We start from the raw sequence: 18,284 nt of genomic DNA on the forward strand, positions 1-18,284 counted from the left end.
AATATTCCATTTCAGGGAATGGGAATGCAGACTAGTGGGAGAGCACCCACTTAGCATACATGAGGTCCTGGGTTCAATTCCCAGACAGTCAAAATAACAAATTCCATTTTAGTTTTTGTTACCTAGCTTTACTTACGACAAGTTCTGAAAATATATTTTTAATAATATAACATTTGCCTTTATGTCATTCTGCCATTTAATATTTTTCTGAGTGAATGGAATGAACTACCATATTTCAGGAACAACAGGGCTCAGGTCTGTGCCCTGATGATTAGGCTAGAGAGAACTGATGAAGTACCAAATATTAATAATAGTTATAATAATACAATTCTCCATTGAAGTAAAATTAAGATGACATTTAGTTTAGATATATCTAATGAATAGAAAGTCTTAATAATGAGAAAGCCTTTTAAATGTTAATTGAGTTATAGTTATTAAAATGCCACTCTCAAGGACAGAATGTGTAATTATTGCTCGTAACTGTTATTATGTTTTCTGACTTTAGGGGCTTCCCATAAGTTTTCACTTGCCTGAAATTATTATTAATATATTTTTGCTGAAGTGCTGTGCCTTTCTGCCTGGAATTTCAATTGCTCATGTTTTCTGAACTTTGAAAATCTGTTCAAGTGAAGATAGGTTATCATTTGTATCTTGTCCACCCAGTGAGTTAGATTTATCAGAAAGGATCCCTTTCTGTATTCAAATGTGACTTTGGCTTTAGAAATCACACAAGAATGAGCTTGCTGTACTCATTATAACTTGGGCAATCACTTACCACAAGAGTCATCATTTTAAAGTTAAAAGAAAATGTAGCACTTGACTCACTTTAAATGTGCCTACACTTTGTGTTTTTACTTTAAGTTTTTTTTTTTTAAACTGTTTATTTTCCCCAGGCAAGTAATATTTGAATTATAAATCAAAGAATCCTTCTAGCATTGTTGGTGAGAACTTAAGAAATCATTTACAAAGGATCAAATAAACCATCCCAAATCCATATGTAGTTTCTGGAGGGAGATGCTAGAACTCACATTAAATGTCTTTATTTGCTTTTTCTTTTGTTGTTTTGTGGTGCTGGGGATCAAACCCAGTGCCTTGTGTATGCTAGGCAAGTGCTCTATCACTGGGCTACATTCCTAGCACAAATATCTTTATTTCTACAACTGAGATATGGAAGCATAACGATCATCTTTGGAGCTATAACTGTTCATTTTATAGATTTTCACACACATCTCTATTCTGTGTGTGTGTGTGTGTATGTGTGTGTGTGTGTGTGGTACTAGGGACTGAAACTAGGGTGCTCTACCACTGAGCTACACCCCATCATTTGAGTTTATTTATTTATTTTTTAATTTTGATACAGGATCTTGCTAAGTTACCCAGAATGGTCTCAAATTTGTGATCCTCCTGCCTCAGTATCCAGAGTTGCTGGGGTTACAGATGTGCCTCATCACACCTGGCCACATCGTAAGTCTTTCTTTAGAAATTCTGGTCCAAATAAATGCAGTGCCAGATGTACACTAAATACTCAATGAACATCACCTGAATGGATAAAGAAATAATGGGGCTTATTTTAGTCTCAGATGACAAATGAGGAATGGAGGCTCAAAAGAATTAAGTAGCAGCTGAGGGTGTAGCTAGGTGATAGAAGACATGCTTAGCATTTGCAAGACCCTGGATTCAATCCCCAATCACACACACACACACACACACACACACACACACACACACACACAGTGATTTATTGATCTGTCAAATGCATGCCTCAAAGTCAGGACTTCAATCCCATTTTTCAGATTCTTAATCAGCTGTCCTCTGATAGGTGTTGGTGTACTGATCTCAACAGAGGTCCCTTAATTATCTCCAAAAATCAAGTTTTAAATAAATTATCACATAGGAAACTAAATATTAAACCATGGCTTTCATTCATATCTGGGCTGAGATGGATGACTACCTCTCTAGATGTTTCCCCACTCTGGCAGAGATTAGACCATATCATATAGAAACCTATCTCCACTCTGGTTTAAAGTTGAGACAGAAAATGGTTCTAAGTCATTCCACCTGCTTCTTTTCCTTTGGGGCCCATACAGATGGTTCCCACTTCACTGTTCACAGGAAAATCTATTACCTTCATCTCTTCAAACTTCTTACCCAAAAGTCCTTTATCTCAATCCTGAAGAAAGGGAGATGGGTTGTAAAGTGGCTTTTTTGACATCTTTGTTTATTTGTAATAAATAGTAAAACAAGTTAGAGTGAGAAAAGAGGAGGCTCCATTACCACTTTTCCCTCATTCCATAACTTTTTGTCTTTAATTTATTCATCTCTCTCCTCTAGTCATTAGTCCATCTAGAAGTTTTTTTTTTATTTCCTTTTCCTTTTATTCCTTTCTTCCCCTTCCTTCCTTCCTCCCTCCCTTCCTTCCTTCTTCCCTTCCCTTCCTTCCTTCCTTCCTTCCTTCCTTCCTTCCTTCCTTCCTTCCTTCCTTCTCTTTCTCTCTCTCTCTCTTTCTTTCTTTCTTTTTTCCTGTTTTTACTAAACTAAATCAGAATCTGTAGCTGGTCATTGGCAAGACATGTCCATTCATCTATTGCTTTTCTCTCTAAATTTTTCTGTAATTGTCATAGCTTTAGTTGCTATATATTCATTCATTTGGAAAGTACTCATTGTCTACTATATCCCTGGCGCTGGGTGTGATAAGGCACACGTAGATAATGCATGTATTCTGACCTCAGAGAACTAAAAAGAGCTAGGGAAAGTACCACATGCCAACAGCACTGGGTAGGAAGTGATAAATGCCATCAGTATGTGCATAAAAGGCCATGAGAATTGAGAGGTGGCACTTAATCAGACTCTCAAGGTGTTTTTCATGGGTAAGTTTCATTTGAAATGAATCTTTAATGAGTAGGATTTAGACATGTAGCAAGAGAATGGATTTAGAGATAGAGGTAATTGAAGGGAGGCAGAGTGAAGTGTGAAGAGTGGCCTCTGACTTACATTATCCTAACAGACCTTATTTTAAATTCCAATTCTTACTTTACATGTGTCCTGAGCTGAGTGAGATGTTTAAATGACCAGGAGAGGCAATTTCCTCATGTATCAAGTAGAAATTTTTAATAAGGAAGAAACACACACACACACACACACACAAGGTGAAGTATTTGGCACATGATAGGTACTCAGTTAAGGATAGTGGTTACTACTGAACAAGTATAGAGAGACACAGTATGTATAATGGTCACAAAGAAGGTCAGAGGTTTAGTGGCTATTATGTGGTAATTAATCCTAAAATTTCTCCACCAGTCAGGATTGCCTATCCTATTCCCAGACTGATATTACATCAGGACACTTATTTACATATTGTCATCACCTCAAACACAACATGTTTTAAGCGGAACATATTATCTCCTCCAAAATCATCTCCTTTTTACAACTTCCTTATATGAATCGATGATAACATCTTCTCTAACTACAACTCTCGTCACTTAGTAAATTTAATATAAATTTTGATTTAGCATGGTTTCCTGTAATCTGTCTTTGCATATTAATCCAGCTGCATTTCTGTCACTTGGCACTTCACACTTTTCATTTTTATCTGACTGAGCCCCTTACTTTCATAAGTATATGGTAAGTTCTTTATCACCTCCATATATTTGTATTATTGTTAAATTCTCATTATTTCTTAAGGATCCTCTTTATAGATACTGATGGAATAGGAGAAGAAAATGTATGTCTCAAAGCTCCTCTACAAGTCCAACATATGTGTATATCTTGTGGACTTCATATATCCTTAAATAAAGACATACTATTGATGCATTGGCTTCATCTCTTTCTATGTGTTGACAAAGACTCCTTCACTCCTTACTTCATCAATCTCAGTCAGGCTCCTCTGGGCCCTCCTCTTGCTAAGGTCTTCTTGCTTAGCAAGAAATCCTATTAATTTTTTTGTTTTGTTTTGTTTTTTTGGTACTGGGGTGCTCAGAGCCACATCTCCAGTCCTTTTTTATATTTTATTTAGAGACAGGGTCTTGCTGAGTTGCTTAGGGTCTCCATCAGTTGCTGAGGCTGACTTTGAACTCACAATTCTCCTGCCTCAGCCTCCTGAGCCTCTGGGATTACAGGTGTGCACCCAGCTCCTATTAAATCTTCATAAACAATCCTCTGCACCCTTCATGTCTGATCAAATTCCTCATCCCCTACCCTTGATATCAAAAACATTTTTCTGCTGTTATCAAAAATACTGATAAGCTAGTTTCATCAAAAATTCCCCTATCCTTGATATTAAATCCAGTTCTTTCTAATTCCCAACCATAAAACCCCTTATCTCTGTGCATTGGCTATAAATCCTCAACTCTCTTTGCTATGGAGAGAGTTAACTTCAATTTCTTTCCCCTATAGTCTTGTCTTTATAATGTTCTAAATAGAATGGATTCTGGGAGGGCTGACTTCTGAATATAATTCCAAAATAATGCTTCTTGCACACTGTAGGGGAACAACTCAAAACCATATTCTGCATATTTTTCATGTACATGTACTTTTGGTTTGGGGAGTTAGGCTCCTTTTAAGTTTAAAGAAGCTCTTTCTAAAATGTTTGCTTGCAAACTTTGAATTTAATTTTTTTGTCAGAATTACTGCACAAAGATTGGTCTGGACAGGTTGTAGAATATGTTATACTGTTTTTTTTTCTTTCAAGTTTATGAAACTTGCTACATTTTTCTAGTATGCAGTAAAGTGGGTAACAAAATATGAACAAAGAAACAGTTGTCTGTACAATAAAAGAACATATCTATCCTTCAAATTACTTTTTATTATTTTGTTGAAATGTTATTAATTATAAACATCAAGTCTATTTTCACACAAATGGTCAAGAGAACATGCTGATAAAAAACATGCATTGAATATGAATCATTATTTTTACATAAACATAATGGGATTTGGGCATGAAAACAGAACACCAATTATATGGCTCCAGTATCCTCAAAATAGCCTTCAACTAACATTCACATGTATTTCCTAATTTGAATTGTGTTAGGAACATTACCTCTATTTTGAGAACAAAATGCCATAATAGAAGAGAGAAGAACTGAGAGCACAAAACAATAGAGTTTTAGTTGCATCCAAAAGTTTTGTTTTGGCACACTGAATGTATTACTTTTTCTTATAAGATTGCTGAATCTGTGAATAAGCATATCAGTTACTATTCTTTAATGATTGCTTCACTCATACAATACGTTATTTTTTGATACTTGCGGAAAAATACAACCAAAGTTTTATTTTGATATTATTTATTTTTAGATTTTTCCATCATTTTTTCAGTGATAATGTGGTCCAAATATTTTTTACAGGAAGAAAGAATGATATATAAACCTAACACATTCTTCATATATTTTTATTATGGCAAGTAATTATTCACAATGTGATATAATCATTACTTTTACAAGTTGCAATGTACCTTTTGCCTTCCTTGACTATTTTTCTTAAAGAGAACTCCATTTCTCATTAGGGAGGCCTTGTAGGTTACATTTGGGAAGATTTTTATTTTCAGTATTCCATCTTTCTTTTACCATGTAAGACCTTTCTCAGCATATGACATAAAACATGGAATACAGCAAAAATTGAGCATGCCTATGATAAAACCCAAATTACATTGTATGTGGGTACCCATTTGCCAAAATATTTGTTGAAAACATAGTGTGTGCAATAGTTAATTGTGTCAAAAATATATTTATTTATTATGAACCCTTTAATGTTTTAACATTATGAACAAATTATCCATAAAATAAGAATTCATTACCAAAATTTCACTGGAATTATTTTGGTTTTTCCTAAAACTCAAATCAGTTAGCAGGAAATGCACAGAGTTGCATGAATCATCTGATCCACAATGATTTCATCCATGAAAAAATAAATATAATGTAGAAATAAATAACTTTGTAGTAAAATATAAAGGTTTTTGCCCTATATCAAAGAAATACACTGCGTGACATCAGTTGCTTGAGTCTCTCACATGGTCTAGTAAATGATTTTTTTAGCTGCCAGAAGAGTATTTTTCAGAAGCATCGCCACTGTCATGGGTCCCACGCCTCCTGGAACTGGAGTGATAAAACTAGCTTTCTTCTTAACAGCTGGCAGAGGAAACAGAAAAGATTCTTTATTTCTAAATTTATCTGAGAATTTCACATTTCTAAGCATGCTGTACATAGTGGATTTTTCTGTATTACAAATGTAAATTCTAACAAACTCTATTTGTAGCATGAAATGGGCTATAACAAATACGTGCACATTTAGACAAGCGTGCCTGTGTATAATATCTAATATGGATAGAAAAACATAATGGGTTCAAAACTGTTGGTTCATTCACCGCACAGCTCAATTAGCTTTACACGATGAAAATCTATAAGCCATGGTTGACCTGATTACCTGTAATTCTAGTAAACTGCTTCTAAAAGACACGATATTTTCTTTTTCTATTATCTATTCATTCACTGATGGACATCAAGTCTAGTTCCATAACTTGGCTATTTTGAACTGTGCTACTACAAACACTGGAATGGCTCTATTACTCTACTATGCTGATTTCAGCTTTTCTGGTCAAATTACAAGGAGTTTGTGGTATATATACACAATGGAGTACTAGTCAGCCAAAAAGAAGAAGGAAATTATGGTACCTGGTAGTAAATGGGTGGAACTAGACAACATCATGCTGAGTGAAATAAAGACAAATGCAGAAAGTCAAGGATCAATGTCTTTTCTCATATGAGAGGAGTTAAAAAACAACAACAAACCTCTGCCTCATGAAAACAGAAGGGAGAACAGTATTGCAGAAGAAGGGGATGAAATGGGCAGGAGGAGTGGGAAAGGGGAGAAATGGCAGAATGAAATTGACTAAATTATGCTATGTGTACGTAATGAAAAATGTCACGATGAATCTCACTATTCTGTATAATTATAATGTTCCAATTCAAAAATGTAAATAAATAGAAGGAAGACTAGTAGAGGAAGGGATCAGGGGGAGGAGGAAGGAAGGCAAAGGAGAAGTACTGGGAGATGAAATGGAACACATTATGTTACACATGTGTATAAATATGTCACAATGAACTCTACTATTATGTGTAACCCTAATGCACTAATAAAAACAAAAAGACACGATATTGATTACAAAGGGGAGGGTATATAGGCAACTCAGCTCATGCCATGCATTAAATTGATTTATGCTTTTTTATAACATAACTATCATCAAATATGTGCATAAAAATACTTCAGAGTCAAGTCTAATAAAACTCATCAAATATATTTGAATTACTGAGCATATTCACATAGTCCTGTTTAAAGATATGAAGACTTTTTATTCAGTTAATATACTCCAAGGAAATGACAGTGAACTCAGAACAAATTTTAAGAATGTGTTCACACCCACAGTATTAAAGGTGAATGGTTCCATGCATTCATTGACTTGATGGTTCATTCAGTTTTTTTTACCATGTGAATAAGAGCAATGCGATTTTCTCAGATAACTTTTAAAACAAAGTTAGCATAGACAATACTTATTTAATGCACAATTTGACATTATTAACTACATGCCACTTAGATGTATTCCCTTTTGTACTGTTCATGTATACTTCTACATGAATCAAAACCAAGAGATGTTTTCTACATCTTGTACTATTTTCAACAATTTACATTGCCTTATTGAAAGATGGTCTATACAATTTACTTTTACCTTGTATGAAGTAGAATAATACATTGAAATACTTCTTTAAGTCATAGAAAAGCAAAGGAATAATATTGTTTTACTTGAAGGAAAGTACAAATAAGCTTAAATCTCTCTGTCTCTCTCTCTTTCACACATACACACAAATCCAGTTAGTATGTGTCATGCATTTTCTGATGGTATGTGCTATGGTTTGGGTATGGTTTGAGTGTATTCCCCAAGTTTCATATGCTGGAAGTATGGTACCCAATTATTAAGAGGTGGTGAAACCTTTAAAAGGTAGGGCTGAGTGGGAGATAATCAGGTCACGGGGGCACTGTTTTGGAAGGGATTAATGTAGTTCTCAGGTGACTCTGGCTAGTCCCTGTGATTCTGAATTGTTATAAAAGGGCAAGATTAGCGCTTCCTGCTTTCTGATTTCCTATCTTACAATGTTATAGTCTCACGTGTTCCACTACAAGACCCTCACCAGAGCCAAGAAGAAGCTGGTGCCATCATGCTCTTAGACCTAACAAAAAAAATTTTTTTTCTCCTCACAAATCACTTGGTCTCCAGGTATTTTGTTAAAGCAATGGAAAACAGACTAACACAATATATTATAAAGAAAACAACACTGTGACTTGGAAGGTAATAGTTCAACTTTCACAAAACCTCTGCGTACATGAATGAATCCTTTTCATTGTCATACTTCCATACAGTGTACTCTGGAACCAAAACATTAGATTGGGTAAATAGCCATTCCACAAATAGCTATAATTTTAAAATTTTCTTTCTTTGATCTAGGTGTTCCTTCTACTTGGAATATTTTTCCACCTTATCCAGATAAGAAATGGCTTATTATTCTTTGAAATTGAATTAAATGTCACATGTCTATGATTCTTCTCAAAAATTCACACCTCCAAAATTGAATTAAAAGTTCTACCACCTGCATTTCCAGTTTTTTCTTTCTTTCTCCTTCCCTCCTTCCTTCCTTCCCTCCTTCCTTCTTTCTTTTTTTCTTTCATTCTTTCTTTTTTAAATGGAGATTGAATCCAGCAGTTTTTAACCACTGAGCCTTTTTATTGTTTTTTTTTTTTAATTGTGAAACACATTCTCATTAAGTTGCTTAGGGCCTCGCTAAGTTGCTGAGACTGGGAGCTTGTGATCTTGTTTCAGCCTCCTGAGTCGCTGAATTACAAGAGTGCACCACTAGGCCCAGCATTCCTAATCATTTCATACCTACCTCCATTATGGATTTAACATACTACAATGTCAGTTCCCTTAACTAGATGCCAGAAGTAGCTAAGTCATAAGTCATTGTGTTTGTTGTTTTTAATCTCAGAATTTCTACATGCCCAGGTTAGGAAGATGTTCAGGAAATCTGAGTAAATTAAACAGACTTATTTAAAACCTAAAATAAATTTGTAGAAATGTGTCAGTGCTTTTGACTGAATATAAACAGTGTCAGTATAGTTCAAACTTATTTACTGAAAAACTCAAGCAATTCATTTTGCTTGAGGTGATAAATTGTATTTTTTGCTTTTTAATATGCTGACTCGATGGCATAGCAATATCTTTCAAAACCTTTTCTTAAGGCACTGGAGAAGCAATGCCTTTAAAACTTCAGCAGATTTTTAGTATTAATAGTATGTAAAATAATACATTTGTAAAGTACTAGGTTTGAAATATTAATGCACAATATTAAATACTATTGAATAATACGGTAAGTTAAGGATTAAGTTCACATTAAATTCTCATTGGCAAGCAAAATGATTTTCATTGAAATGAAATGATTTCCAAATCAAAAAGTTGAGTAAAATTAATGGAATATCAGGGAATCTATTAAGGTTATATAATTGTTTTTAAGTAGTTTGGTTTTCAACTCTGAGAGGTAAAGTAGCTTAGATATTTTTTGTATATAGGAAAACAGTAAATAAATATAGCTACTACTAGATGAGTATTATTATTTGTCAAGAATTTTATTTATGTATGTTTTTGAGATGAATCTCACAATGTTGCACAGGTTGGTCTCAAACTCCTGGGCTCAAGCAATTCTTATGCCTAATGCTTCTGAGTAGCTGGGACTATAGGTATGTGCCACCACACTGGGCTTTATATATATTATTTTAATAATTTAATTATTATCTATTTCAATTGGTGAAAAAGTGTGGTTCACTGAAATCACAATGGCTCATCACTCTCCTATAAGAGAGAGACATTCACTGTCAGATTCAAAAGATTATGATTCCATAATTTCACCCTGTCCCAGTACAACTGTATTATCATGAACTGAACAAGTAGAAAAGTCCCAAGAATAATGACTCAAGTGCCAGAAATTAACTCAGTTTTTGCAAAGGATAACTTGAATATTTTGAGAGAGAGAGAGAGAGAGAGAGAGAGAGAGAGAGAGAGAGAGAGAGAGAAAGAGAGAGAGAAAGTGGTTCTAATGTATTAATTTTCCTACATTTTTCTGTGAGTACTCATAGTTAATCAACTTTGAATTACATCTTGCTCTTCAAATTATACAGCTGGTTTAGCAGTCTGAGTTGCTTTATTCCTTGGGTGTCAGATCTGATAAACCACTGGTCTTCTCAAGCATTATGATCTTCTTCCAAATTATGTTTTTTACAACATGCTTACTATTGTTAACATGCTCAAAAGTGGAGGAAGAAGGAATGAGAATAAAGCTATTGGATGAATAAGACTTGCTTGAGTTTTTAGCTCAGCTCTGTCTTTTTGTGTCCTTGACTGGTGGAAACCAACACATATTCATTCTGTCCTGCCTATCACTCTTCATAGAATTAAGTCTATGTGGTAGGTAATGGGCCTTCATCTGACTTGGGCTAAGGCTTCTCTGAACAAGCATTTGGTAGCATCAGTGAAAACCCTGCAAATTATTTTTAGTAGACAGATGACTGTGATATCACTGTGAACATATCTGGTTATTCAAACATTTTATATTTTGAAATAAAGATATGGATATAAAGATAAAGCTTGTACATGGTCTTGAAAAGTAGAGTTTGAATAAAAATGGTGATGAATTTCAATAAAAAGCATATTGGGTCTCTATTCCTTTTGATGTGATTTTCCTGAGTATCTATGTCTGAGGAAAAACTTGTTTATATGCTGGTAGGTGTGGTGTTAGAGTATTCTTTGTCTATTTACATAAAGATCAGCCTATTGAAGTATGTGATTTTTCAAGAAAGGTGAGGAAATATTAGCAAATGCCAATTGATATAGATACCAATGCTTGAAAAAAAAAAATCTTAGTCAGGCTAATTGGGAGGCTGAGGCAGAAGATCACTTGAGCCTAGAAATTCCAGGCCAGCTTGGACAATATAGCAAGACCCTGTAATCTAAAAAAATTAAAAATAAACATAAAAATTCTCAAGTCTAATGATTTTGTTTAACCATTTCAAAACTATCTTAAAATAAATGTGTCTATAAAGTACCAGAGGTGACTTATGAGCTAAGATTAGTCATGGGAGAAAAAGAAATTCATTGCATGATTGATGCCCTGAGAAGTTTCTTACCCAATCATGCCTGAAAGAGAGTAATTTAACAGGATTGCATCACCAAATCATCTTCTCATTGGTTGATTTGTCCTTAAAGGCAGACAGGGTTGGCTTGTAAAGATGATTCTGTTAAGATTAATCTTGTGTGTTGGCGGGAGTGGGGGAAGGTGTTCTATATGCTTCACTGAAGAGAAATACTGGAAGCATTATAGGGCAATAATTTTCTTCAGAGACTTATTTACTGTGGATGCAGGGTGAAGGTGTATGTATGCATGTGTTTAAGGAAAATACTAAAAGTTCTGTATATATGAGAATCAGAAATTAGATCTTGATATTGACAATTTCATGAGAGGCTAAAAAACTCTGGAAAAAATCAGGGTTAGATTCACTTTCATAAAATCACCATTACTTTAGAGTTACCAGAACTGTTTGACAATGAAGGCAAATAAAACAATTATCAAATCCTGTTTTCTGTGTGGAACTTGCTCTTGGGCATGAGACTTCTGTGGAAATTACTTGGTAATATTTAAAGTAAGTTATTGAAAATAATAATATTTTAACGAAAGGCAATAATTATCATGCAAATCTATTTGAATGACCTTTCTGCAAACTTTAGACTTGCAAAATAACTACCATAGATTTCCTTGAGGTTCCGTGCCTTCACTATCACTATCTAAAATGTTAAAGACTGTGTGTTCTATATATTACTCTCTTTGTCTAAAATGCCCTATCCTCACTTCTCTATCTGGTAAATATTTATTCTTCCTCCTCAGATCTAACATAAATGCCACTTCCTATGTGAAGTCTGTTAACTCTTTAGGCTGAGTTACTATTTATTCATTGATCCATGAAAATTATAGAATGTTTTTCAATTTATAGTCACAGAGTATATTGGAATCTCCTGTGAAATGAAGTAAAATACATATGTCTCCTCCTGCCCCAAGATTCTAGTACGTACCAATGAGTATCACTGCCTCAAGTAAGAGGTGTTTCTAAAGGTGGGAAAAGAGTTTTATACATATAAACAAGGTATAGAAATTCAAAAACTGGTTGAGATTCACTGCTTCAGTAAGGCTGCTTCATATGGCAGCCTCAGGTTCTCAAATCAAGTCCCAGGAAAATTCTCAATGTGCAAATGGTTTCATGCTCCGGCTTCCAATAAGGTTGATAATGTCTCACTGGCCAAAGCAAGTTTCATGGTGATGCTCAAAGTCAAAGGCTTGGGATAAGAAGAGTAGCAAAGTCACATTGCAAAGAGGATGTACGCATTGGGACAGAAGGAATGCGTGGCTATTTTTTATCATCTACTATAGTAGTCTTTTGGCTTTCAATCTATCACATCGATCATACTATCTGCTGCCAGATTTATTCTTTAAAACACAGATTTGATCATTTCAGCTTCTGCACACTTGATGAATTTTCACTGTCTCTAGGATAAAATATAAATTGTTTGTCATGGCCATCAAGATGTTTTATCATCTGTTTCAACGTCTTCGTCTTTCATCTTTTCCTAACACTATACTTCATTGTCATTTTCCCCACATGTTCTACAAACTGGCCCAGATAGATTCAGAATAAATTTCCTATGCAACACACACATAGATACTGTCTCTTGTAGTTTATAATCCTAGTTGGGGAGAAAGATGTTAAAAATACAATTACCTAAATAATAACTGAGTGATGGCTGTGGAATATATTTCACAAATGAAATGTTTATTATACTGTGAATAATCTGGAGAACCCGGATAAGTCTGAGTGCTGCTTAGATATATATGACATACCTATGCCTCACTTTTTCAGGTGAGACAGAGAGGTGGAGAATAGACAGTGTTCTTAGTGGTGAAGGGAATGTTTGTGATAAAGGTGTCAAGAAGTTTCCTTGGGAAGGAAAGCAGCTTGAACTCTGGGAAGCATTACAAGGAGTACAGTATGGGTGACATGTAGGGGAAAGAGCTGCAAAAGATTCGATAGGCAGTGTTCAGCTTAAGGAGTATCTGGTATATAATGCAGACTCTCCATTGAAGATATTAACTTAAGAACAATGGTTGAGGTTTTTAAATACTTGGAAAAATATATCTGGAGATGGGATAAATCAGCTTGGAAAACTATCTGTTTTGTGTTTGTATGTTTCTGTAATGAAGTAATATGATAATATGGGGTGGAAGGAAAGGAGAGATGCACTAAGAGGAGAATAAATTCAGCTTCTTCTGACAACACCTCCAAGAGGGAATGAAAGTCAGATATGTGGCTCATAGAAAGATTTAAAAATTACAGAAAACTTAAAACCTGATGGACACATGATGGGGGAAGAAGAGGAAGAGCAATTCAGACACAGGGAAAAGGAAGAGCAAAGGCTGTTTGAATTTGACAATGAAGCTGATATAATGGAGGAACTGAGAGAAGTTCATTATTACAGAAGCACATGATGAAAACAGCAAGAAAGAGATGAAGCTGGGGAAATGGTCACGGTGTATGACCCTGAGGTGAGGAGTCAGGTAACTGAAGTCGAATAATGTAGCTATAGCTATTATGTTCAAGGTGAATAAACTTAAAGAAAGTCATTTGTGAATGAACTTAGTTATTTATATTTAGGAATGGGCAGTTTTGTAAAATGAGAAATATGAGAGAAAAATGAGCACGAATAAGTAATTTTCAATAGAGAATTAAAGGACAGATTCATCTTCTATTTTCATAAAGTTTCAGGCTCTTATATGTCATTTACCCAAGAAATATGTCCTGCCAGGAATACATATCTAACCTGATGTGCTTCACTATGGCTCTTTTTTTTTTTAAGGTATTGGCTTCAGATTTCTAAAGGGAAGAAGGAAAATAAGCATGGCTTGATATAATTTCCCTTATTCTTACTTGAAGCAAATCAATTTTCAATTAATAGAATAAGAACAATACATATGGAGCAAAGGTTATTTCATGTTAAAACTGAGATGATGACAGGATGATGAAAGAAACTAGGTGTTCAGTCTGTGTGTTTGTCTTGAAAAAATTCAGTGGTGACATGTGGTCAGAGGGTGTGGAAAGATTACTCATGAAGGATACTAATAGCAACACCAGGAATATTTAAAATGCTCTATAACCACTTAAGTAAGAACAAAAGAAAGGTACAATCATTAACCTTTTGGCATCAGCAACCTATGCTTCATGACAGGGTGTCTCCAGCTTGTGTGCTCTGTGTCATTTACTTCCTCTGGAAACTTTATATTAGGTTCCCAGGACCTGGCACTTAATAACTCAAATTCTCATCTGAAATACTTTGTCTGAAATACTAATTCTTTGGCAGATTGTGAATTTCTATGTCAGTACATTGTATTGTACCCCAAGTCCCCAAATAATGGAATTTCTAGATGTATCTAAACAAGAATTGCTTTTCAAAATTTTATTACGTTTTAGAAACTGTATATTCTGGTAAAATCAAGGAAAATAGTTGTGTGCTATAAATCTATCTTTGCAAGTGGAGGAAGAAGAACTAATATCTCAAGTTCTGTAACATTGTTTTATTTCTCTCTTTTGTCTGGTTCTCTGTCACCAAAAAAATTTACTCTATGGCCCATGTCAGATTTCTCACAATGTTACAATTAATATTTTTTAAATTTTATTTATTTTTTATTTTTACGGACTGCATTTTGATTCATTGTACACAAACAGGGTGCATCTTTTCATTTCTTGGTCGTGCACAACATAGATTACAACTAATTTTTAAAAGAAACTTCCTGCCACCAAAAGAAGAGGTATGATTCCTTATCTGTGGCAAGGCAGCAGAACAAAAATTTCTTGCTTCTCTCATGTGAATTTCAGTCTCCTAGTATATATAATTGTCTAAATTAAATGCTTGGAGAATTTTCCCATGCTTCTAAATGCAAGCTATTTAGGCATGGCCTCTTAAACATATCCACTATAATGAAGGGGAGACAAGCTTCAGGAAAATGGAGTACAAGAATAACAACCAGAAAAACCTGAATGGCATAGGACTCGAGAAATAGATGACTCAGGAAGTAACATGGAAAACACTCTACTTTCTCATATGGCTGGTATAAAAATGATGCACCAGGAGAGCAAAGGGCCCCTTAATAGGCGAACAGCTCAACATTGAACTTCTGCAAGGAATCATATGACCCAGAGGCAAATTGCTATGCTTCCTCTTGCATTTATCTGGTTGTATGATTCCTGAGGTTTCCAGAAATTTTCTATACATACTGTATTAAGATATTATCATGGCATCCTGTGGGCAGTAATGGAACAGAGAGGATTCATGGGGTAGAAGAGCATGAGACTCTTATCTACATTTGTTTTACAAATCGTGTTGGCTTCATTAGGTGAATGAGCTAAACTTACAAGAACTTATTTGTAAGTTTTCTTTCTTTCCTTCTGATATTTTCCCTACTTTTATATTAATTCAATATCTCCATATATCTGAGTAGCTGTATCAGAAATGTTGATAGTTTAAAAAAATACTTCTCAAAGCACTTAGGAAGCATTCAGTGCAACCAAAGGGCAAGACAATCTCCAGGTGAAATTTGAAATGGCTCTCTGTGAAATCTGGTTATCACTCATCAGTGGAACCTTCTTACTAACCATGTATGGTGTCAACTATCATTGTCAGTTTCCATTTTGATTGGCAGGAACACAAATATTGCTGTGCCATTTCTGGTAACTCTATGAAGAGCTGGGAAATGACTAAAAATACCTGCATTTCCAGCTTCTTTTTAAAAAACAAAATAATCATCACCCATAATCTTCCCTAATATGTTTTCTTCCCTCTCCTAATCTTTTTTTCTTAAGCCACTAAACATTTATATTAGAGTGGCAAATCTGTAAAGCAGATATGCTGTTTGGAGTATCCTCCACATCTCTTGGCAGGGCCTTGATCTCAGTTGTCTGACATAATCAACCCTAAATAAAAAGAGATAAAATTTCTTTTCATAGATATTTGTATCTTAATACACGACCCTGAGACACAACTATTAAAAAAAAACTCACTGTGCTATAAAAAAGAAAGAAAACTTCTAGAGCTATCAGATACTTCTCTTGGGCCTGTGAATGTGATCTTTGTGCCTCAGCTTTAACTCCTTTCCATAAAAGTAGATCATTCCATTTCAAATATGCCCTACTAAATAGAAATTCTTCAAAGGTGGACTTCGTTTGAAAGATTTATACTTCACAATAAGCTTCTTGTCCATGTTGTAAGCAACAGGAAGGCAGTTTACTCACTGTCAGTAGGGATCTCATAGTTACCATCAGTGGTTCTACCTGTTTTATGAAACACCTACCTGGGTGTTAGAAACATAGCCTCCCAGAGAGGTTTTGCACTTTCCATCAACCTGTACCAAATGATCAAGATCGATCACCTCTGGGTGAGAGTAGTAGGTTCTCCCTTACAGTAAAGCTGAACTTTTGAGCTACCTTATAGTCATCTACCACCGAAAGTCGATATTTTGAGTCGAACTGATCAACCATATCATCAAATTAAAAGATTTACACTGAAAACTGAGAGAGTGAGGAGTCACTTTAATTTAGTTCTTTATAATATCATAGATAAATAGTTCAGTAAAAGTGTTATAGTTCAAAAACAGTCTTGTTCCCTTTGAACTGGTAATATGCTCCTACTTCCCCATGTGTTGGATACATGTGGGACAAAGCAGTACCAAAACCATATTTAAAAGAAGCTGACTTTGACGTAATCAGGAAACTATAAATTCTAGGGACTTTGTCTATCATGTATATGGCTCTATACCCAGTGGAGCTATATATAAGTGAAGCAGCACTCAATTAGTGCACAGTAAATCAGTAAATGAATCAATGGATATATCATTCATTAATGGATGTGGATTGTTCTAGTCTATTTACTTTTGGGGGGAGGTGGTAGGGTTTGAACCTAGGAACTTGTGCAGATTGTTGTAGAGGAATATTGCCTTTGCTGCTATATTAAGTGGAAGTTGTGTTACCATTTAGGTTAAAAATTTTAGGGAATTGCTTCTGTAACATAAGAGTAACCCTCTAGGTTTATAAGAACATAAGATGGTGATACAAATGGCCACTAGTATGATTAAGAAGGCTGAGACCTGGTATGGAATGAAAATTAAAAAAGAAATATAAGACAGAGGTTTACACTATGGAGGTAAACAATTTAGTTGGGGACAACTAAATAAAAGTGCAAGGTGGTATAGTAAAAAGAACAAAATAAGATGAAACCTGCTCTAGGAGTTTAGGGCAGATAGGAGTAAGCTTATTGCTTTCAAGTTGATTCACATCACTGGGTGAAAAACAAACAGAACCAGAAGAGAGCTGAGGACAGAAAAGTAATGAGGAGCATTGTGGCCACTGAAGGTGTGAAGTTCTAGACTTCTGGATTAGTGTAGTGGGGATGGAGAGAAAGGGGGAATAATGTTCACACAAACATGCACTGCTTTCTGCCAGCCATTATGCTCAGCAGTTCACATACTTTAATTAGCTCATGTATGGTGATTATTTCATTTAATCTTCACAACAACTTTATAAGATAGGTATTATTATCTGTTTTTCAGATGATAAAATCGAGCCTCAGACAGGGGAAGTGATTTACTAAGATCATAATTGTTTTAAGCAACAGGGCCAGGATTCAAACCCAATTCAGCCTGAGCAGTCTTTTCTGAAAGATTGGACATGACAATAGTAGAGCAGAGAGTGAAAAATAACTCTGAGGTTTCAAATGTAGAGCACTTATAGGAGAGAAAACAAATGAAAAACATCTTTAAAAGCCCTCCTGGGGTTTTTTTTTTCAATATTATTTCCTTAGAAAAATGATATTGGGCTTCTGTATAATTCCAGACCCTGTTTTGTTATCATGTTGACTATTGGGTTGAAACTTTGAGGAATACTTCTGACCACATGGTGTCCTACATATTATATGGTCCCATTTTGGGAGAGATCTTTTGCCAAGTGGATATTCTTCTTAAAATTCAAGGTAAAACTCCAGCTATTGGGGGCCTGTTCCCAGCTTCAATAAATTATGTTGGGTTTACTATTTAGAGTATTTACATCCTTTTAAAATTCTTCCATCAGTCTTTATTTGCTGCTCTCTCTACTTGGAAAGA

The 18,284-nt window shown here is 34.9% G+C and overlaps 1 protein-coding gene across 1 annotated transcript in view; it reads right to left on the reverse strand.

Moving 5' to 3' along the window:
* Positions 1-4,826: 4,826 nt before the first annotated feature.
* Mthfd2l (methylenetetrahydrofolate dehydrogenase (NADP+ dependent) 2 like) overlaps positions 4,827-18,284 on the reverse strand; it is a 154,103-nt gene continuing 140,645 nt past the window's right edge. Inside the window, exon 8 of the mRNA XM_047567014.1 lies at positions 4,827-6,119. Within this exon, the coding sequence (XP_047422970.1) occupies positions 6,007-6,119 (113 nt within the window). The 3' untranslated portion in view covers positions 4,827-6,006. The remainder of the gene's footprint in view (positions 6,120-18,284) is intronic.

Source organism: Sciurus carolinensis, chromosome 10 (genome assembly GCF_902686445.1).
Source record: "Sciurus carolinensis chromosome 10, mSciCar1.2, whole genome shotgun sequence".
Classification (NCBI taxonomy): domain Eukaryota; kingdom Metazoa; phylum Chordata; class Mammalia; order Rodentia; family Sciuridae; genus Sciurus; species Sciurus carolinensis.